The sequence below is a fragment of the Cyrtonyx montezumae genome, unplaced genomic scaffold (assembly GCF_038088225.1).
Source record: "Cyrtonyx montezumae isolate F1298 unplaced genomic scaffold, pur_monq_1.0 scaffold_0, whole genome shotgun sequence".
Lineage (NCBI taxonomy): Eukaryota > Metazoa > Chordata > Aves > Galliformes > Odontophoridae > Cyrtonyx > Cyrtonyx montezumae.
Window position 1 is genome coordinate 53,099,361 of NW_027071824.1, and position 22,281 is coordinate 53,121,641.

The 22,281-nt window shown below is 38.1% G+C and overlaps 1 protein-coding gene across 2 annotated transcripts in view; it reads left to right on the forward strand.

The window, feature by feature from the left end:
* The first annotated feature begins 1,350 nt into the window (after positions 1 to 1,350).
* ATG5 (autophagy related 5) overlaps positions 1,351 to 22,281 on the forward strand; it is a 73,723-nt gene continuing 52,792 nt past the window's right edge. Inside the window, exons 1-5 of one of the 2 annotated variants that reach the window (XM_065735609.1) lie at positions 1,351 to 1,415; positions 2,034 to 2,194; positions 8,435 to 8,562; positions 14,654 to 14,732; positions 19,871 to 20,033. In XM_065735609.1, coding sequence (XP_065591681.1) covers positions 2,087 to 2,194; positions 8,435 to 8,562; positions 14,654 to 14,732; positions 19,871 to 20,033 — 478 coding nt within the window. In that variant the 5' untranslated portion in view covers positions 1,351 to 1,415; positions 2,034 to 2,086. The remainder of the gene's footprint in view (positions 1,416 to 2,033; positions 2,195 to 8,434; positions 8,563 to 14,653; positions 14,733 to 19,870; positions 20,034 to 22,281) is intronic. The other variant, XM_065735616.1, reaches the window with a different exon arrangement.

Here is a 22,281-nt window from a genome sequence, read left to right on the forward strand (position 1 = left end):
ATCAGCTGATGTTAGCTGCAATGGTCAGGCAAACCCTTTAACACAACTAAAACAATCCTCTTCCATAGAACTTTAAAGATGCACAAGAGCAAAGGACAAAGAAAAAAAAAAAAAAAGTACTTCTTGATTTCTTGTAGGGAAACCCATATGTGCAAAGATTTTTCACTAATCTTATAACCAGGACAAATTATTATTTTTTGAGATCCAAATGAAAATCTCCTGAAGAGCATCCTTCCTCATCCAGAAGTTCCTATAGGTCCACAAGACAGTGATTTCCACATCATCCATGTTAGTTACACTGCTCTGAGTGCATGGGTAATACTTCCAGAGAAACTCCTGCCCTTTCGTCTGCTTGGTGCCAGCATGTCTTTCAGAGGTGCTGCCCAAAGGCCATGGCCAGGGCACATGTAACTTGCCTGTATTTAGGAGCATAAGGGAATGTCAGAAGAATCCCTTGCTCCTGCTGCCAGGCAGCTCTGTTGTGCCACTTGGAAGCATAAAAACCTTGCAACATGGCATGTACTGTGTGCCATCCTTCCATATGCTTTGGTCTGGACCATACCAAACACAAAATTACTTCAGCTTTCAGGTAACTTTAATTATTTCAGCTAGACCTTGAGTTTACCTGGTTTCAAATCAATGCATTCTAGACTTGGGACTTGCAAGAACGCTTGGAAGGTTGGGACATTTTCTCTGGGTATGTCCCATTTTGCAGAATTACTGTGGCTAAACTTTTTGCTTAGAGGGTGCTGAAAAAAAAAAAGTATAGTTTTTTCTCTGATAATTTCTAACAGGGCTCATGTTCAGAATACTTTTCTTTAATTGAAAACAAGTTATCATGATGAGCTCTTTTAAACTGGTACAAATTAAACAGTTTCTCTGGACTTCTCTAATCTCTCAATAACTGGAAGAGGTATTAAAACTCTAAAATTAAATCTATTAAATTACGTGAATCGGTAATACATATACCCACAAACATAACAGAATTATTACTTTTGGAAAAGACCACTTGGATCATCTAATCTAACTGTCAGCCCATCCTCACCATGCCCAGTAACCTTGTCCCTGCGTGCCCCATCAGCACAAACGGGTTACTTTAGCAGGACTCGTGCCGGCCCTGCGGCAGCCTTCGTTTCTCAGGCCGTTTCCGACAGCGCCATCACGTGAGCAGCATCCCGCACTACAAGGACTGCCAGCTCCGCGCTGCCCTTCCCGCCCGCGCGCCTCATGACGCCATTTCCGCACGCCGCTTCCGCCAACACTCAAGAGGTTCAGCCCAGAGTCGGGCGGAAGCGATTCCCGGGCTGAAGCTGCGCGGGGGGCCGCGCATGCGCGGGAAGTGGGGGCGGAGCTGCGCTCCATTCCCGTCCGGCGCCGCGCCCCCTACGCGGAGTGGTGTTGAGGGGTACGTTCAGGTAACGATCGTGCTGGCTCCTTCCTGCAGCTCTGGCTCTACACGCCGTGTGCTGCCCGTTGCTTCCGGGGTTACTGCTGTTCGGCCGCGCAGGGGCCGGCGCTGTAGTGTTCCTCCTTGTGCTGCTCAGTGCGCGCCGGCGTTGCTGATTCACCCCAGTGAGACCGTGCGGGGCTGCTCACCCCGCGGCGTGGGCTGCGCCGTGTGCGGAGTGCGGGGAAACGGCCTCGGGCCTGTGCGAGGCACGCTGCGGGCTGGGAAAGGGCATGCCTACTCTTTGCACGCCCTGTACTTAAGGAACTCCAGAGTTGGAGGCCTCTCTGGCATAACTCACGCTGTACCTTGGCTCCCCAGGGTAGCGGTAGTGGCACCGAGCTGCCAGAGTGCTGTAACACTGGGACAGTGCTGGCAGACGTAGCGTTTAGGTTTTAGGTGGTGCTGTGTGGAGCTGAGATCAGTGATCCTTGTGGGTCCCTTTCATACTGGGGTGTTCTCTGATTCTTTGCGCGAATGTGTGTGGTGCGGTGTAGTTATTCACAACTGGAAATGTGTGGTTGTGGGAAAACCTCTTTCGACAGCAGTGGTGACTTTTTTCTTTTGGGGGGAAATGGGGTTTCAGTTCCTACTGAAGAAACAAACTGATCTACATGTGCTTCACGATCCATTGGAAGAATGACAGATGACAAAGATGTGCTTCGAGATGTGTGGTTTGGACGAATACCAACCTGCTTCACTCTGTATCAGGATGAGATAACTGAAAGGGAAGCTGAACCTTATTATGTGAGTATAATTTAGGTAGCTGTGGGCAGCCTGATCCCATGGTTCTGTTTGCTTCATTTAGTCTCATTGCACATGGTGTTAGATGTGTAGAAAAAGCTTTTTTCTTCGTATTCCTGGAACCTTCTGAGAGTGCTTTATGTCCATGCTGTGTGAGTCTTCTCACTTAGGTTTGTTTCACCAATGAGATTGGGTTACAGCAGCTAGTTAAGATTATGAAAATCTTATGAGAAAGTTCAGCAAATAGTTAAATGGAAAGCAGAGGCTGTACATACAAACTCACCGTAAGTCTGTGTTCTTGAAGATTCTTCAGAAGAAGGGAGAGAACTTGTATGTTGCCTTGCTGCACAAATAAGTTTAGTTAGAGCTTCATGCCATCTTAAACACAAAAGTTACTCACTCGCATAACATCTATTCATAAAGAACACTGGCTACAGTTTTTCTTCTGCTTGTGGATAACTTCTGCTTGTTTTCTTTAAATACTAGTAGCTATAGGAAATCTAGTAGGAAAAGGACCTATGATGTCTTATCAGCATAGTGACTGGTCTGATAGCTGATGATACAGACAAGGGTGGTGGGTGTGCTTCAGTTGTAAGTGAAGTGCTTTCTGTAATCATATGCCTGTTGGCTTATAGAGTGCTCTGCAGTTTTCATCCGTTCTGTACCTTGTAGGCATTTGATTGATAGGGAACAGCTGATTCAGTGAAACTTGAATTTGGAAAGTAACAAGTATTTTGGGTGAAAAATCTTGGACTGTGAGTTTGTGATTCTGAAACCCTCCTGTTTTGTCATATTTCATTCCATGCCTTATAGAAAATACTATTTGATAGATAGTATTTAATTTATAGCATCTCTGTTTTTCTAGGTTTTGCATGTGTGCTTAATGTGTGTTTTGAGACCTAATAAGTCATTAATGCTTTTCATTCAGCAATGATAATGCTCAGCTCTCTGTGCCTTTGTTTCACCAATGGTGAAACAGAAGCACTTTTACTTCTCAACCATTTGCCAAATGCACCTGAGCTATTTAGAAGTCTCTGATTTAAAACTCTGTGAAATTTACATGTGCTTTTAATGTAACCCTTACACAGTGTGCATAAGTTTTAGTGTAGAGACTTAATGCAGTCTTAATCTGTTTAACATCGGTGTGAAAACCCTAAAGCCATGTTATCTTCTGTGTAGGATTAGAAAGTTGACAACAAGATAGTTTATAGATGACAGTGTCTCTTTTACTTCAAGTGAACGCAGGAAATTTCAAGGCTTAACTCTCTATTCTGTGAAATCTAGTGATTCATAGGTCATAATTCTCAAATTTTAGGTTCCCTTTTTGCAGATCATGTTGGAGCTGGTAGTATAGTTTTGCTTCTTGAAGGAACCATGAATCCTTTAAGATTTTACATCATGACTGAGTTCTGATGGTTTCAGTGCATTAATGTGTTGGTTCTGATCTAGAGTGTGTTTCTGAAGCAAGTCTTTGTTTTTTCCATTTACTATGGCCAGGTTTCTAGCAGAGAACAGTTTCAGAGTCTCCAGGCTGAGTCTTTTTCACACAAAGCTGAAGATATACTTTGGGCTTGAGATCTGTTTGTGTTAGCTGCTAACTGTTACTCAATTTTCTGGGATCAAAATGGAGCTGAATTGAAATAACCTGCTTTGAGCATATTTAGCAAACATTCCCAGCACTTGACACTGATTTTTCTTTACACATCTCCTGTTATCACATCTCAGTGCTTACTGAAGTAGATATCACCTCTGTGTTCCAGATTGCTTTCCTTAAATTGGTATCCTCCTTAAATTGGAGGGAAATACTGGCATCATTATGTTAAGAGGAAAACAGCTTCTGCTTGGAGGAGCTTGCTTTGTGAAGATAGGAAGACAGGTCTAAAGAATTGAGGGGTTAGAAAAATAACCCAGAATCTCTACAATTCATTTCAGTTTGAGTGGTGTAGTTGGATACTTAGACATGTCCACTAGATATATGAACACAGCATGTTGGTGATACATGCGTGTAACACAACATGGCATTGCATACAAATTGCAGAGATAATTTAAAATGATCTTGTCCATCATTTTGAAAAGTAGTGACATCAAGACTCAGCAATTCAAGTAAAGCACTGCTATTTCTACCAGGTAGGTCTCTGCAGAGTTGCATTGTAAATATAGGTCATATTTAAAGCGGGTGCTTACATCTGGAGTGGAAGTGTAGTTAGGAACATCTGGGTTGAACAGCTTTAATTGCTGAATGATCTGTTTTTTTCCTCCGTCCACAAAATGGCTACAGTTTTGATTTAAAAATAGTTTATGGTTTGTCATAGTGTAGTGGATAGTCAAAAGTAGCACATACTGGAAGCAGAGTACTATTGGCTGTGATTCATAAGGTGTAAAGAACAAAACTGTAATGTAAGGCAGTCATAGCATAGTACTTGGCACAAGGGACTAGCCTCTGCTGGATCACTCTTTACGTTTATCAAGTGTGAAAAGGTTTGTTCCATTAAAAAGTCTATGATACTGAGCAATGTAAAGGCATTCTGAGTTAGGATGCTATTTTTTTTCATCCTGGATGCACTGGTGATCTAACCAGTCCAGTTCCTGTTAAATCTGTAATTTTTGTGTTTTACCATGTTTCACATGCTGCAAAATGGTGGGTGTTTTTTTTTTTTTGTTTGTTTTAATGTGGGAAAACCCAGGTATTATTTATTTGTGAAGAATATATTCCAAACATTTACGTAAACATTAGGAATTCTTGCACTTTGTTTAACTGGGAATACCTTCTGTAGAGGTTATTGCAATTAAATGCAACATGGATGTGCAAAAGGAAGGTATTGCACTTTGTGTAATTTGGGAGATAGCATGTATTAAACTAGTAGGATTCGTTTTACCTTGCCATGATTTTAAAGTTTTATTTTTCTTAATTTAATGGAAGCTCCTAATCTTATTTCAGTTTGCTTTTTTTCCCTCAACAGTTTTGTGTCATCATTTTGATTGAAGCTGAGAGTATATAAATTGCGTGTGTGTTTTTCATAACTCCTTTCAAAGACAGGGCCAAAGGCAGTTGGTTATTGTTGGGTCTTAGTTTTAATCAAGAGCTAGTAATTTATTTATTTTTATTTTAAAAAGGACTAAATAGTCCCCCCTCATGGCATGGCCATTGCCTTGCTGGGTGACCAACAGGATGAAGCAGGATGAGGGTGGTGATGGTCCCCTTTTACTCTACGCTTGTAAGGCCCCATATGGGGTATTGCAATCCAGGTCTGGGGCCTCAGCTCAAGAAGTATATAGATCTGTTGAATCAGGTCTGGAGGAGGGCCACAAAGATGTTTAAAAGGATGGAGCACCTCTCCTGTGAAGAAAGGTTAAGGGAGCTGAGCTGGGCTTGTCTCCCTGGAATCTTCACCAGGCTGAACCTCATTGTGGCCTTCTAGCGATTGAAGGGAGCTTCTGTGCAGGAGTGGACACAGTCTAATAGTGATAGGACAAGAGGGAATGGCTTTGAACTAAAAGAGGGAAGATTTAGACATTAAGACATTCTTTACTCAGAGAATGGTGAGATGCTCTTGCAGGTTGCCCAAAGATGCTGTAGATATTCCATCCTTGAAGGCATTCATGACCAGGTTGGGTGGGGCTCTGGGCAGCCTGATCTAGTGGGTGGCAGCCCAGCCGGTGGCAGGAGGCTAGATCTAGATGACCTTTAAGGTTCCTTCCAAGCCATTCTATGACTGATGAATTAAAATGAATGTGAATGTCAGCATTCTTCATGTTCTCAAGTGGAAATTTTATAATTAGTAACAGAGTGATTTGTTTATCTAGTCTTCATTACTGTTACAGTACTCAGTCTGATCCCAATGGGTCCCTGAATATCTATTCAGATTCACACCATGTACTGTACTTCAAGGGTGTTTATGACAGCTTTTCCCTTCCCTTCCCGAGAAATGTAAAGTGAAGATAAGGCACCTTGCATTTTGGGAATTCTGACACTTAAAAGGAATTTACCCTCTAAGTGCTTTAGACTTATCTTCAGGCATCTTATAAGTTGATTACTTGTTAAAGGCAAAACATGTTTAAATATTATAAATTTAAATATTTTACAGAGGAAGTTGGATGTGCAGTTTAAGGCTTACGTCAACTACTGTTGTAATCACTAACGCTTTAATAATGGATGTATGGATTCCTTTCCTATATGGTTGTGCCACATGCAGCATGGTGAAGATTGGCTTTTATAGCAATCTGAATGAGTCTTACAAGAATACATCAGCTTTAATTTAACATTGAGTATCTCTCAGGAATAACATGCCTTTAGTACCAGAAGTATTTGGTTTTGATTAGAATTGCCTGGATTACTTTGTTTTGAGAACAATCACTGAGTATGTCATCATTTAAGTATTTGAAGTACCAAACAATTTGTGTGTGTGAACAACCTCACTATATATGTTAAGATTGTTCACATTTTAGAACTGAAAGCTGTGTTCAATTCCATTGAGGAATTAAGCTCGTATTTAAAAAAGAAAAAACAATCTAATGATGACAGTAAGAGAAACAGATTGAAAAAAAAAATACATACATATATACACAAAACACACAAGCATTTCCTGAGCTGGTTATATGATGGTGAGTCTTGATCTTTTGCAGTTTTATGTAAGCTTAAAATTCATTTTTTAAGAAGCATGCAGATTAGTAACCCAGTGCAGAATTATGTGAATGACAAATCTGTTTTCTTTCATAGGAAGTTACTCTTGATTTACTGCCTGTACTTCTCATTTATGAATCTGGTATTTCTAAATAATTTTTGATATTTAGGCCAGAATACCTCAGTAATATGAGGAGAAACTCAGGAAGAACGTTCTAGCAGAGAGGAAGTTTTTTGTAAGGTAAAATATATCCTTACGTAGTTCTCAAAGTTTGTACTGTAGACATTCATGTACGCCCTACTATTATCCATGTACTATGAAGCCAATACTTTAAGAAGCATCAATGTTAATAAATAACAATGGGGAACATGTTTATTTTTATCTGAATACATAAAGTAGAATCTTTCTTCTTATTCCTGAGCCCTGTTTTATTATTAATTGGGAAATCAGAATAACTGTACAGGGTGTATACAATTCACTTAAAATGTCAAGCAAAGCTGTATCTTCTTTTACAAGTAGGTTAATCTTTTCTTATTGGATACCTAAATGCTTACAGACTGTAAATGTTCGGTGCAGTTGTCGATTTACTGCTTGATGCAGACTGTTTGACCTTTATTATTGAGCACAGTATTTATTTTTAAGGGAGGTGGAGGGTACAGATAAAAAATGCACACAACATTCTGTTTTGCATAGTGTGTAACGTTATACTTGAGAGGAAAAAAGTAATTCGTGAGAAAACTGTAAGACAGTGTCAGTATTTTATCATTTGAAATAGGACACTTCTCTTGGTAGTTTGAGACCATTACTGCTTGTCATAAAAGAGTGTAGATTTAGATTAGATGTAAGAAAGAAACCTTCTCAGAGGGTGGTGAGGCTGCCCAGAGAAGCTTTGTGTGCCCCATCCTTGGAGGCACTCAAGGCCAGGTTGGATGGGGCCCTGGGCAGCTGAGCTGGGGGTGGCAGCCCTGCCCATGGCAGGGGGGTGGATCTGCATGGGCTTTAAGGTCACTTCCAACACAAATTGTTCTGTGATTCTTCCTGCTTTTAGTAGCTGGTCAGGTTAAGTACTGGAAGAATAAGTAGCCTTAGCTAACGTGTTGAACTGACAAATCAAGAGCAAAGGAAAAAGAAATTGCCACCTATTGGAAGTACAAAGTGCGCTTGCAAGTGCAATTAACCTTAAGCAATTAATCAACCTTAAGCAATTGATTTCAGTTATGGTTTGTTTTTTTTTTTTTAATAGTAATTTTGATTTTGGATTATTATCTGGTACACACTCAATCATTACATTCAGTATGAAGTTTGAACATGTTCATATGAAAATGTTAACTTTATTCTTTTACCTACTGGAATACAGAGAAAGCAGAAACTAGATTAAAATAATGAAGCGCTTGTTGTGACATTTTTGTTAGATTAGTGGTTGCTACTATTGTGTAACTTTCAAATGTGTAATTTTGTAGCTTTTCATTAGCCATTAATAAGAAAATCATCAAAAAGAAATCTTACTTTCAAGAGAAAAAATAGAACACTGAGTTTTGGTTACGGAAATCATAATTTAAAGCTTTTTATTTGATTAGTATATTTTATGTATACTTAAATGATGTACTTTTTTTCCTTTCAGTTGCTTTTGCCAAGAATAAGCTACTTGACATTGGTAACAGATAAAGTGAAGAAACACTTTCAGAAAGTTATGAGACAAGAGGAAGTAAATGAGATATGGTTTGAATATGAAGGTACGCCACTGAAATGGTGAGTTTAAGTTTGTGGCTTTACTCAATTTATTGTGTGAAGGCTTTTTGAGTTTAGCACAGTGTCAGTACTTTTCCTGAACTAACCACTTCATTGGGTTTCAAGGAAGGTAGGGAAATACTGATAGGGGAAAAAACTGAAGAAGGTTTAATGTTGAATGTATTTCTGATGATTCTGCTTGTACTTCATGTTTAAAAGACTGAGTCTGTGCTGCACCCATTGTTTTTGTTCTAGTCACTGTAATGCAAACTGCCTGTATTTTTGGCTTTACTATTTCTTGCTGTAGGATTACCAAAGAAATTTGATCAGGTTCATTCTGTGTTTTTAAATGCCTAAAATCTCTGGAAATAATACTTCTTTTCCTGTGTTAACAGGAACGTGTTACAGACATAATAACATTCAATTCCCACTGGTGTGATATATATATGTGCTTAAAAACATAAAATAACGTTGATGCATAGACTTTTGTTCAATTCTGTTTAACTTAATAATAGAATTGACAGCAATTATCTCAATTATTTTTCTGTTGTGTGGTCTGTGAAAAATACATTTTTCTGAGGGTTTGGAGAATCACATTAATACTGTCTTATTTCATTAGTTTTTTGAGTACTGTATACCAGCATGTTGTTTTTGTTTTCTGTTTCTGCTTTGAGTACTAAAAGAACACTGAGAGCTGCAGCATTTGCTAGGCTCTGTTTAGATAGCATAAGTTCTACCTAGCAAGCACTTAGTATTTTGAATCTCTTCTATTTCTTGTATCACAGTAGGAAAAAAAATGAAGCGACTACTGTAGCTTTTTTAATTGGCTGTAAGAGGTAAAACCGAGTACTTTATTACTGTAAAGTGTCTTGTGATTAGCAAGCATTACATCATTGAGTCCCTTTAGACTTGGTGATACAGGAGTTTGCTTCTAGTTTTGTTTCTCTGCAGCCAACTTACTGTAATGCTTGAAAACATGTTTGGTCTTCTTTTCCCCTCTGTTTCAGAAAAGCAAAAACTAATGTTTCACATAGCTAGTTGGTGTAAAACCAGCTTTAAGCATCTATGCAGATTACTTGGAATTTAACAGGTCTCTTGGGATTCCATGGTGACCTTGTGATAAATACTGTCTTAATGAACAGCAAGGTACCAAGTTTGTCCCAGCACATACGTAATTTTAGGCAGGTAATTTTCACTGAAGCTGTAACAGGAAAGGAAGGCCTATGTAAACCAAAACAGATCTGTATTTTTGTTAATCTTTGGATACCACGGTATTTAAACCAGATTTTTATTTCAGTCATATAACTTATATCTTAATTCTATAATTATATTCTAACTTTAGGATTAGGTAGAGGTAACAAACAGATGTAAAATTGAAAATAGTGTAATTATCTCCTAAAGAAGGTTCAGATAATATAAAAACTAAGCATATGCTGAGAGAAACAGCTTCACTAATTTTAGTGGAGCTGCTTGTCTAACAAAAATTTTATCTGTAAAACTCTGTGTTAGGATAATGGTAATCCCCTAAAAAGCTGAAAATTATTTCAGAGAAAACCAAAACATCTGAACTGTGAATGAGGTTGAGCTTGTAGTTTGTACAGAGAATATCAGAGTGTTAACACTTAATTCTTCTAAGTTTTACTTCTGTGTTCTGAATCAAACAGAGCACCTCCCCAACAAGGACAGGCTGAGAGAAGGAACTGGAGCTGTTCAGTCTGGAGAAGTCTTCAGGGAGACCTTATGGTGGCCTTTCAATATCTAAAGAGGGGGACAGACTTTTAGTCTGTCTGTTGTGACAGGACAAGGAAAAAATGGTTTCAGAGCAAAAGATGGGAGATTTAAACTTGATATCAGGAAGAAGTTTTTAATGAAAAGGGAAGTGAAACACTGGAACAGGCTTCCAGGAGGGGTGAATGTCTCCGTGGATGGCGCATGCAGAGATGGGCTGCTGGACAGGACTCTGACCAACCTGATCTAGCTGCAGGTATCCCTGTTCATTGCAGGGAGAGTTGGATCTTTAAAGGTCATCTAGTCTAACTCATATATTTGAATCTATGATTGATTGTAATATTTCTGATTACTTAGTTTACACTGAAAGGTCATTTTTCTTGCAGTCTGCTTTGTGTTGTACTTGGCTGGGATACAGTGTATATCTTTTCAGTTACAGATCTTCTGTTTTTCAGTGAGTTCCAATAAGTTTGAAACAGTTTCAAATTCATTCTCTGCGGTACTCAAACCAAACTCTTAGAAGAGGGTGCAGCCCTCCTGTTTGAAGATCCAGGGGGTGCTGGAGGCCTCCTTTCAGATTGTTGGGGCACAGGAAGATGAGTTTCTTGCCCACAGGTGTGGGCTGGGGTCTGTGTATAAGGAGTTGCCAGAAGAGGTCACCAGACTCCATAGCAGCAGAGATAAAAAGACAACATATCAAATATTCTCAGACACCCTGCAGTTAGAAGAGCTTAACCCTGTAACTACATTGAAAGAAACACGCAGAATCTGTGCTTACTAGATTTGGAAAATAGACTCCCAAGATGGGAAGGGGCAAGAAGTATGTAGCTTTTGTTAGTGAGAGGAAGCCTTCTCCACCTGCATTTCTGTAGTTCATTTCTCATTTTGAGCTCTCTCTTGTAGCTGTCACATTTTACCACTTGCTTTCAATCTATGTGTAATGCTATAACAGGGTGCAAAGTAATGCAATAATAGTGGAGTGGCAAAGCCTTTGGCTACAGCAAATGAAAACAAGCCCGGATGCAGCAGCCACAGAAATGAAGTTACTGCTTATCTTTAGAAGGCCTCAGGTGGGGAGGGATCTCCAGCAAAGAGATGCTCTCACCTCTATTGCCAACCCTTAAATGAGATCTGGGAAGGAGTGGATCCTGTTTCCACCCCTTCCGGTCAGTCAGGTATATTGCATGCACCTGGGTGCCCGTGGGTTGGCTCTGCCTTCCCACCAGGTGTGCAGTCACTGTTTTAGGCTGTGACTTAGCATTTCTGCTACACTATGTCCATTAATTTTTCATTTGAATGTGGATTGTTATTCACAGCCGTTATGTTCGTAGTTGATAGCCCTACACACCAGACCAGCCGACCTGAAGGCAAAGATGCTTTTGCCCCACTTAGGCGTTTCCCATTTCTCCCTTGTAGACCTTTACCCTTAAAGAGAATCCTGTGATTGTAAAAACTAAGATCCTATTGACAAGTGAGCTGCATAACCAGTTACTGACATGAATTTATATCTCCCTTGAGCATTTATCTTTGGAACTGTGGGCCTACCTGTGCGACCTGCTTTGGCAGGGGGGTTGGACTCTATGATCTTTTGAGGTCCCTTCCAGCTCCTGTGATTCTATGCCACCTAGCCCTCGAAGCTGTGTGCCATTTTGGATACATTCAAGATTCCTCTCTTCAGCAATTACCATTTGTGTCCATTTAGATGAGCAGCAAGGATTAGTCGTCCCTGCCAGCCTCCTGCTTGCCAAGAAGTTGCAGATAAACCTTTCTATAGCAAGTGAAGTTGGTGGTGGGGCTTGGAGTCCCATCTATTGTAGGAGTGAATCTCCTACCACTATTACTGCTTTCTTTTTGGCATGGATGTGCTGTTCAGGCTGCTTTGCAGTTTCTTTGGAACTTCCAGCCCTCTGTCTGCCACTGGACACCTACTGCAGATGGAGATGGGGCCTGTCTTTTCTTGACAGGAGTCATAATCTCTTGTCTTCCTCATGTTGCGAGTCTCCATTTGTTGCTCCAGTGACTGCAGACTCACCTTCTGTGCAGCTGGGCTTTCAGAATCTCGTCTCTGCAAAGTCTTAGTGAAGATGCCATCAGTGTTCTGTTTTCCCTGACACTGAGCAGTCCACTGGCCTCCCACAGCTCCGCTTGTGGACAGCTCTTCCTCAGTCAACACATCTCTTCTGTAGGCAAGTCCACTGTCTCTCTCAGCCGTTCAAGCTGAGTGCAGGCATCTGATAAACTAAAGGAATTTTCTTCAGTGAATGCTAGGGGAGGGCATCCTGTATGGCATCCTGTATGTTGTGACCATCCTTGAGTGCAATTGCTCAACTTCAGTGGGGTTTCTGTCCCCATTTGGTGAATTATGCTCTAGGCTTGTCAGCTGTGTGGGGTGTCTTTGGTACCAGTGGAATGGATGCTTCACCTTGCCCAGTTAGGAACTGACTGAAGACAGGGACACAGCTCCTACCCATCTGTCACTTTCAAAAGGACTAAAAGTTCTTAAAATTGTGTTTTCAAGGGCATATCTCACACCTTGAAACCACATTCTGTGTAGTAACAAAAGCAGTAAGAAATACAGAATGGCTAGAAGTCGGTGCTGATACATAGTTTGAAGGCTTTCCAGAATCAATTGTTATTCTAGCAACATTTTTTTTCAAATGGGACTTTTGGTCTCTAAGATGTTTTCTTTGTATTCCCCCCACCCTGTTTTTTTTTTTTCCTTTTGCATTGAGAAATTATAGTATTTACTTAAGACCAGTCTGATTTCCGCAGTCCCATGTGTTGGGCTTGGGGAAGGTTTGGTTTTATTTTATCTGCTGTCATCATCCGTCTCAGGTGTTCAGCTTTGGACAAAGTGATGTTAGGGCTGACATCTTCAAAATGAAAAGCATACATAATCTGTCCTAAGCACAAAGATTTTACTTAAACTTGATTAGTTTTATTTTGTTATCTGCGCTTGATAGAAAATAGATGTCTGCCACTAATGCTTCGGTGTCTTTTATAGCTATATGTATAATAGCTATAAAAGATACCAAAGTAAATTGGAAAAAAATGAGAAGTTTCTTTTCATGGTCATATAATTATCAAAGGAAATCTGATTTTGTTACCTAATTCACTGGGAAAAACACTGTTGCTGAAACCCTGCTGATGAACTCAGCACATGATTGGCAGTTAGTAAAATGTCTTAGTGCTAATGCTCATGTTTTTATCACTGAATCTGGATTTATCTGAACGTTTGTTATCTGTATGCTTTATCTCCCCTGTAAGGACAAAACAGTTCTAGATCTCTTCTCGGTATATTTCCCCTATTCTCTTAAGTAGTTTGAAATGCTATAGATAAGTTCAAGAATTCTGCCCATTTATTTATTTATTTATTTTGCTCTTGTGTTTTTGACATAGTTTGACTTAGTTTAAGGTATGTTTACCAGTAGAGGGTGCCAAAGCCCAGTTTATGACATTTTAGCGAGGGAGGGAATTGCTCTACACAGGTGCCTTTAGAGTAACTCTTGTTACTGCTTTTCTGGACTTTTGAAAGTCATTCTTGCTCAGCTCGGTTCTGTCCTGTTTAATTTATTGGAGCTGTTGGTTTACAACTAAGTGTGCTTATCTTTGTAGGTTCAGAAAACCAATAAGGCCTTTTCAGTTTGTTGAAATTTTTTTGGAAGAAGAGAGACCAGAGCTTTTAAAAATGACTGGAAGTTTTATGTGTGTGATGTATATGACTTGCATTGCTGGAGACTGTATCTTCTAATGAATTTAAAAGGGGTGAAGTTACAAGACAAAAATTAGTGCTTGGAGAGAGCAGCTTTGTATATGTTCTCTAGCTAAGAATACCATTGAAATTCAAAGCTCTAATCTGTTTTTCCTCCCCTTGATTTTGATAGTAAAGATGAAGAGGTCATCATCTCTCTTTTTTTTTTTCTAATCCTTTCTACAGATAAGTCATTTAAAAAATGACTTCATTTAAAAATGAGAGAAGGCACATTGAGGGTCAGCATGGGATAAAATTGTTTTTTCAAATGTCTGAACAGCTTCTGTCAGAACAGCTAGTGCTACCATTGTTGAGCTCCTTTATTGAAAATACTGTTCTGAAGGATTCCACAGGGCAACTGTAGGCTGCTTATACTGTTTCAATGCTAGCAGTGTTTGGTGAGCATAGCACTGAGAACACTGGTTCACATATTGCACATGTGAATTACAGGCCTGATTTTACTATGAACTATAAGTCAATCATAACTGTCTGTGTAAACTTTTTTTTGAATAAACCGAAATGAACACTAACTGTGGGAAGAAAACAGCTAATTTATCTATGTAAATATTCTAACTGTTCTATGTAGAATTAAATGCACAGTTTCTATGTTGATTTAATCCTTTTATTTTCTAGGCATTACCCAATTGGTTTGCTCTTTGATTTGCATGCATCAAATACAGCCCTTCCTTGGAGCATCACAGTGCATTTCAAGGTAAAATTTAAATACACCTTAGATTAAGATGAACTGAGCACAGCATTACATGAAATTCAGAAGTCATGAAAAAAAAAATTAATAATCGTTCTGTTTTACAAACAGGTAGATGGTAGGACTGTTTGATGAGTAGAATGTTTGTTCTTCAGGAAGCAGCTAAAATATCCTGAAAATCTACAGTTGTTTTCCATGAGCTTGTATGTGATTTCAACATGACCTTTTGAAAATGATTCTGTTATAATCTAAAAGTCCAAAATCATTTTTCAAGATAAATTATGAGATTGTATCAGTACAATTGAGTGGATAAAAAAGAACTTTTCAAAACATTTTTAATTCAGTCACTTCAAGTTAACTTGAAAAGTACTCATCCCTTTGAGCACATTAACATAGATACGAGATACCGCGGAAATCCTTGAAGTCAGGGAGTTGTTGTCATTCTTTGAAGTTATACTTTGTGTGAGTCCTCCATAGAGAACTGATCGAAGTGAGTTGTGTCTTGTGACAGTTTAGTCACAGAAGTTATTTTGATTACGCATTGTAAAACCATTAGGTATGACTTCATGCCACTACTGATCTTTGCTCAGAGGAGTACGTGCAGCAAATTCTTTCATAGTCTGAAATGCATTGAGAAGGTGGTGCCAGGTATGTTTTGAAGTCAGAACCACAGGCAAAAATCATGATGTTTAACTACGAAATGTTGGTTTGTTGTTGTTGTACTATAAAGGTATAAAAGAAACAATAAAATAGGAAAATATTCAAAGGAAAGTGCTGAATTAATAAGCTTGCCTTCAGTGTGTGAGATTTGAGCATACTGGAAGGCATGCTAAGAAGCAGTGGTATTGAATGTTTTCATTCAAACTATTCCTCTCTTGAAGATGTTTTTATAAAAAAATCTTTCTAATCACAGTGGTGTAATTCATTTTGGGAGTATACACTGGAATTGTGTGTTCTTATGATATGTAATTTTGCGTGTTGAAACTTTAAAAGTGAGTGAATGTTTTTGAAACCATTGTAATTGCCACACTTCTGATATATGTCAGAGAGGGGTGGGGTAAAGAAACTTCCAGGCTGTTTTGAAGAAACTGTAGGGTGTCTAGTTTCATAGATTGTGATTTAGCTGTTGCACCTCCTGAGAGCTCTGGAAGACTTAACAGTGACAAGGAGAGGATGTTGCCATCCCAAACTGAGCTGTCTTGAGAAATGAATTGCAGCACCATGATGATTTTCAGTTTCATGTGATGATGAAAACTGACTTCAGCTGTCTGTATATTGCTGCTTGCCAGGAGATCAGCTAATTTAAGTTTTTCTCAAAGGGATACATTAAAGATTGGCAGGAATAATTTACTGCTAAGGAAGTGCTATTTTAGAAGTTTTTGTAACTTAGTTTTTAAAAATGTAACTCCTTGGATTAAATACCTGCTTAATCTCTTTTCCTGTTTTTAATGTAATTTGAAAGTTTGTTTAAAGTAGTCCACCTTAATGCTTAAAGTGAGAACATAACCAAAGTGTATCAAAGTATGTCAAACTGTTGAAGGCATTTTCATGTGTTACAATTCTTTACAGATTAAAGAGTCTAGGTGGATTGCTGCCTGTGTTATTCTTATCATTTGTGTGTAGTTACTCTTCAAAGAACCGTGGATGTTATTTATTTTAGCTACTGTTAGATTTTCCCATGCTTTAGTTCTTGCTGTCGCGAGTTTCTCCTTTCTTTTACAAAAGTATGCAGTCAGATAAAGAACACAATTATTCCTTTTGCTGAAGAAACAATTTATTCATATCTGCTAGTAGTATGCAGCAAGACAGCTTTTATTTATCTCTCTAGTAAAACTGAACTGTGGTTGCCTTAAATAGTCATAGTTGATGTATCTGAACAGAGTACTAAGGTCTGAGAATCCTGTGAAATTGTAGTCTGGGAAGTTGCTTCTGTTATTAAGTTATAGCTTTATGGAAAAGAAGGAAACTTTATCGTTTCCCATTAAATTCAGCTCGCGTAGCATTACGTATGTTCTCAGCGTGGCAACCAGCTCTCTGGATTTTGGGTAGTTGGCAGGAGGCGATGAACTGCTCTGGAAATGCCCTCACTGGAAGAGGAAGGTAAAGCGGATGTGCCAGGTGAAAGGCAAACAGTTTTCTTTTGCTGAAGCCCTCACCTGCTGGCCCCTGTTTTTCCATGTATGACCTGATGTAGGGAAGGAGAAGTTCCAACTGCTTTTGTGTAGCAACAGCTAGCTGTCTTCTGTTCTTGGTTTTCTTAGTTCAAAGTAGGGTCTAATGGACTGAAAAGAAAGTGCTTTTCCACATAGTACATAAATTATAGAACTGTTAGGAGACACTGTGAAAACCGAAGTATAAATGAGGCATGGGGATTTGTTTCTCTTCTTAAAAAACAAAATTTTCTCTAAGAAAAAACTGCTGATGGTGACTAAACACAAACACATGGACCTTTCCTCTGCCACTGGGTATGTTCCTTATGGCATTTAATACCATATTATTGGTGTAATTTTTCTGAAAAATTACCCTAATACTGCCACTGTAAAAACAGGTGTTTTGTGAACTAGAGCTGATACATAAATCTGGGTGGAATGGAATTTTGAAACCAGACTGCTGAAATTGCCTGCTATGGTTTTGGAACAGATTTATATAAGAAGTTACTTAGTGCTTCTGTCTGTACAGATAATACTTTCCTCTTTATGCCTAAAATTATACTGTAAATGCCTACCGATATGTGAAACAAAACCAGCAGTATGTAAGCTTTCTTAGACAATCGTGGTCGACCCTTAATAACCTGTCTTTAGAAGATACAGGATATAGAGGGAATAGGACTTCAGTAGTAGGAGTATTTGAATTAAAGCTGCCAGTGAGATCTCTTAAAGCTTTTTGCAAATCTCATAGTTGCATAACCAGAGGTGACTACCAGCTTGTTTACGATTGTCTATTTCTTCAGGGAACTGAGTCAAGTTATTTACATTTTACTATTTCCTGTATAGTCAAGTAGAACTTAAAAACAAACAAGAATGTGCTACGTATTTAAGTACAGAAGTTTCTTCTTCTATGTCCTATTTTATGTAAGTGAGGATGCCATGTTTTATGTTGGTAGTCTCATGTAGGTGAAATTTAGAGACTAGTATGTGTGTAGTAGATATAGCAGTGTTGTTTTTTAAGTTACCTCTTTTGTGCTAAGGTTTTTCAGCTTCTACTCACAGTGCTGAATAGAAATGTACCAGTGTTTTTCATCTAAATGAAAAGAGACAGTGCCAAGATCTTGGGAATGTCTTCCAGTGTATTATCACTTAGAAGCTGGGAAAGTGAATCATCTTACAACTTCATACTACTTTCTATTAGTTCAGCTTGCTTTGATCAGTTGTAAATTTCTCCTTGCTATTCTGTAGATTACGCTGCGTATGTCCTTTAGAACACATCCCAAGAAGTTCCATTTGCTGTCATTTGAAATTCATTGAAGGAAAACCACAGTGGAGATACTAGTTTGTAGAAAAACTTGAAGAAGAAAAAAAGAAATATATATATGTATCTCAAGACCCAGCAGTTCAATACTTAGACTTAAGTAACAAAATAGTTCTCGAATTTGTTGTTTTCTCAAAGATAACTAAACCTTAAACTTCAGACTGTGAAAGTCAGTTTGTAGGTTCCCATATTACTTGGCTGTAGATATGTTTGTTCTTCCATCTTTTTTGATGGATGCTGGTGTCTTGCTTTGAATTCTTGCATGTGAAGAACTTTTTTGTTTTTGAGATGTGATTGTTCTTTTCTTCTGGATTGGTTATCAGAGTATACTTCATTTGAACAAGTTGTTAAACTTCTAGAGGCATTTTACACGCTCTTGCAGATGTCACCTGGCAAATAACAGTCCCACAAATGTGTTCCATTCATCTTGAACCCCATTAAGCTTAGAACACAGCATTGTAGGAGAGAGAGAGTGAGCTTTGTTCTGGAAAGAACTTCCATTTCTTGCTCATCCTCTCTAAAGTCTTTCTACTTGGCCAAACTCATATAAGAAACAAACTTTATCTGTGTCCTCTTTATTCTAGTTGGCCCTATGTCCATCAGTCTGAAGTAACAATAGCACTTCTTTGTCAGGTTAGGTACCAAACTGTGTGTATTTTCAGGGAAAATGAGTTAGCAGTCTTCTTTTCACATTGCGTTCGTGGTTTTAGAAGATAATCCTCTTCTTGATGCGCAGATTCCAGAGTCAGGGTTCAATGTCATAGGGAAAGCACTGTGTGAAATAATAAGCCTAGAGAAGTGAAGAATTTGGGGGATCTTACAATACTTGTTAATACCTGAAGGGAGGGTGCAATGTGGATAGAGCTAGTCTTTTCTTCAGTGATGCCTAGTAGGCACAAACTGGAACACCAGGAGATACTTCTGTGCTGTGCAGGTGACAGAGCACTGACATAGATTTCCCAGGGATGCTGTGGGCCCTCCTCCTTGGAGATCTTCAAAACCATCATGGATGTGGGCTTGAGCACCCACTCTGGGTATCCCTGCTCGAGCAGGGGATGTGCTAGATGTGATATTTATCACCTTCTGAGTAATAATTGTACATCTGCAATGTTGAATGCTCTGCACCAATGGTAATGAAGTAAAAAGGGTATGGAATCGTTACACAGTCTAACAGACCCATGTATTAAGTAAAATTGGGCAAGATTCTCAGCGTCTTTGAGCATAAATATTTCTTAATGGACTATATACTGTAATTCATATAAGTGGATTATGATAACTGGAGAAAACCTTTTTTATGTAAACTTCATTGTGAAGTGGTAGGAATTGCTAGAGTACTGAACATATGCTTGAAAGCATATTAAAACACTTTCCTGAATTTGGAAAGTAGGTAAGGGCCTAGATACATCCACCTTCTTATTTAAACATTCAAGTTGAGGTTGAGTAATTTAGAGTAATTCCTAGTTTTACAGAAAATTATTCAACTTCAATTTTTTTGAACATTTTTCACTGCTAAACCTTTCTTCATCAGAGAGAAAATAGATGTTATCTATAACAAGTAGAAAGTTGTGGTCTGCTTCTGTTGTATAAGTATCAACCAGATTAAAATAATCTTTTATTCTTCATCTTCTGAGGTCTGTGATACATTTATTTCTCTTGATCTATTTTTCTCTTTGTAGAATTTTCCAGAAAAGGATCTTCTACACTGCCATTCTAAGGATGTGATTGAAGCTCATTTTATGGCTTGCATAAAAGAAGCAGATGCTTTAAAGCACAAAAGTCAAGTCATCAATGAGATGCAAAAAAAGGATCATAAGCAACTGTGGATGGGGTTACAGAATGGTAATACACTGCATCAAATATTAATTATGTTTAGTACTACCATGCTAATAAATTACTTCAAATATGTCATGGAAAAGATCTGTTTTATTAAAAAGAACAGTAATTATGTGATAGCCCAAAAGTACCTTGGGATATTCAAGGAACTTGAAATTGAGTAGTGAATCGAGTTGAGTCGTAACTGTTTAAACAAAACAAAACCAGCAGCAAAATACTTCGTGTACTTTTATACAACCGATGGTCACACTGGGGGTATAAGTGGTGTTCACCTTGAACTATCTGAGATTGTAGAAAGAGAAATAGCTCTCCTCCAATTTATACTTAAGGATTGTCATTGATAGATCATAGATCATAGATGTGGACTTTCAGTAACCTTGCTGTGTAGATTAATAAATTCTACTCCCTCCACCCTTGCCAAATTTTAGATGTTTTTCCTGGTATTACTGTGGCTTTCACAAAGGTCTCTTATTTTTGAGTATTGACTTTGAAAAAATCAGCAAAATAATTCAGAGCAGAACATTATACAACTAATGCTCCTCCTTTAAACAGAGGGTATGAATCTATATTGCAATGTAAAACAACTTCATTTGTTTTCGGTGTCTCTTCCTACTTATCATGGATCTCTAAGGCCTGTAGGTTGAAAAGTTTATAGGTTTCAGATGTTACTGGCTGGTAAAATAATTTTCAGTACATTTTCCTGATCTCAGAAGTTGTTATATCATTAATGGTAGATTTATGGAAGATTTAAGAGTTAACACATTTAAGTATGTTGAGATACTAAACAGAATTAACTTCTTCCTGTGTGCAGCTTGATTTAGAGAGCCTGATCTGGCAGGGAGGTTGAACTAGATAATCTATAGGGGTTCCTTCCAACCCCTACAATTCTGTGACTCTGTGTGTTAAAATTAAACAGAATGGGAAAGACTCTGAATGCAGGAAGTTTTAAGGCATATGTTTGCTTTAGACAGTGAGGTGTCAAATTGTTTTTGATTTGGTGTGTTTATATAATGAATGTGTGGGTTTTCAATTTTTTTTCCTATTATGTGGTAAAGGGGACTTCTGTAATAATTTTGAAGTCTGAGTGCTTACTTGGAAACTCTGGTTTCTAATAATGATTTAATTGAAGCAGGGTTATAAATTCAAGGGTTATCTTAACCTGATGTTTTGACTAGTAGGATCTTGAGAGATGCATTAAATATGTGCGAAACTTGTGGGATAAAAATGAATTTTATCTGGTTCAATTCAAAATAGTTTAACTGCTTGAGAGATTGTTATAGATATCAATAGTAAGCTGACTGATGTAAATTTACAGTGAGTGTATTAGTAAATAAAGTGTTCTGGTCATCTAGCAGTAAGAATTCATAAGAAAATACATATCCCTAAAGCCTGTATTGTCACAACTCAATTGAAACTGCACTTTTTATGATTCTGTAAGAAAACTGTATTCTGGTTTAGTAGCATTTGTCTTGCAAGCAGTTCAGTTCAAGAGAAGCAAAATGCTGTGCCAGCACACTTTTCTATATTGAGAACTATTAGCTTTATTGAAAATGAAACCCTGTCCCTTACTCCTGTTGGTATATTTGCAGTAGCACACTTTGTGCTCTTTATATTAAGTCTTGTTACAGTTAAAGCTACAAGACCTCTAATGTGAGTAAATTATGTTAATGGCAGAAGAGATAACTCATACTATTTATTTGTGCAGTTAAGATTCTTTGTTTTAGAACCTCTAATGTACACCTTCAGTGTTCTAAGGTAAGAGAACAAGTAGATGGTGTTCTTTCTGTTCTCATCTCAGATTCTTTTAGTTGATTATTTGTCTATCTTCTATTCTAGGCACACTGGATTTTTACTGTTGTTAAGAACAGAGGTTGCCAAGCAAGATTGAACTGTATTTAGGAAGGTTTCACTGTATTTAGTGAGAAATCACACCTGTGGAATCTGACAGCTAAATGTGAAGTTTAAACAATGTTTTGAATACTTTCAAATGCTAATTTTAATTTCTCAGGTCTTTATAAAAACGAAACAAGAAAAGCTTGTGAAACCAAGAAAACTCTTTTTAAGCACGTTATATTTTTCTGAGTGTTTTTATAGGCTTTCGTTTGAAATGTAATAATTTTAAAACTCTTTGTGAAACAAGAAAGAATCACCACAAAAAAGAAAGTAGCATTTGCAATAACTGCCTTGTTAGTTATGATACATCTACAGGGTTTGTTTCTGTGAAACTTCAAATAATTTCCTTCTTGTATGAAAT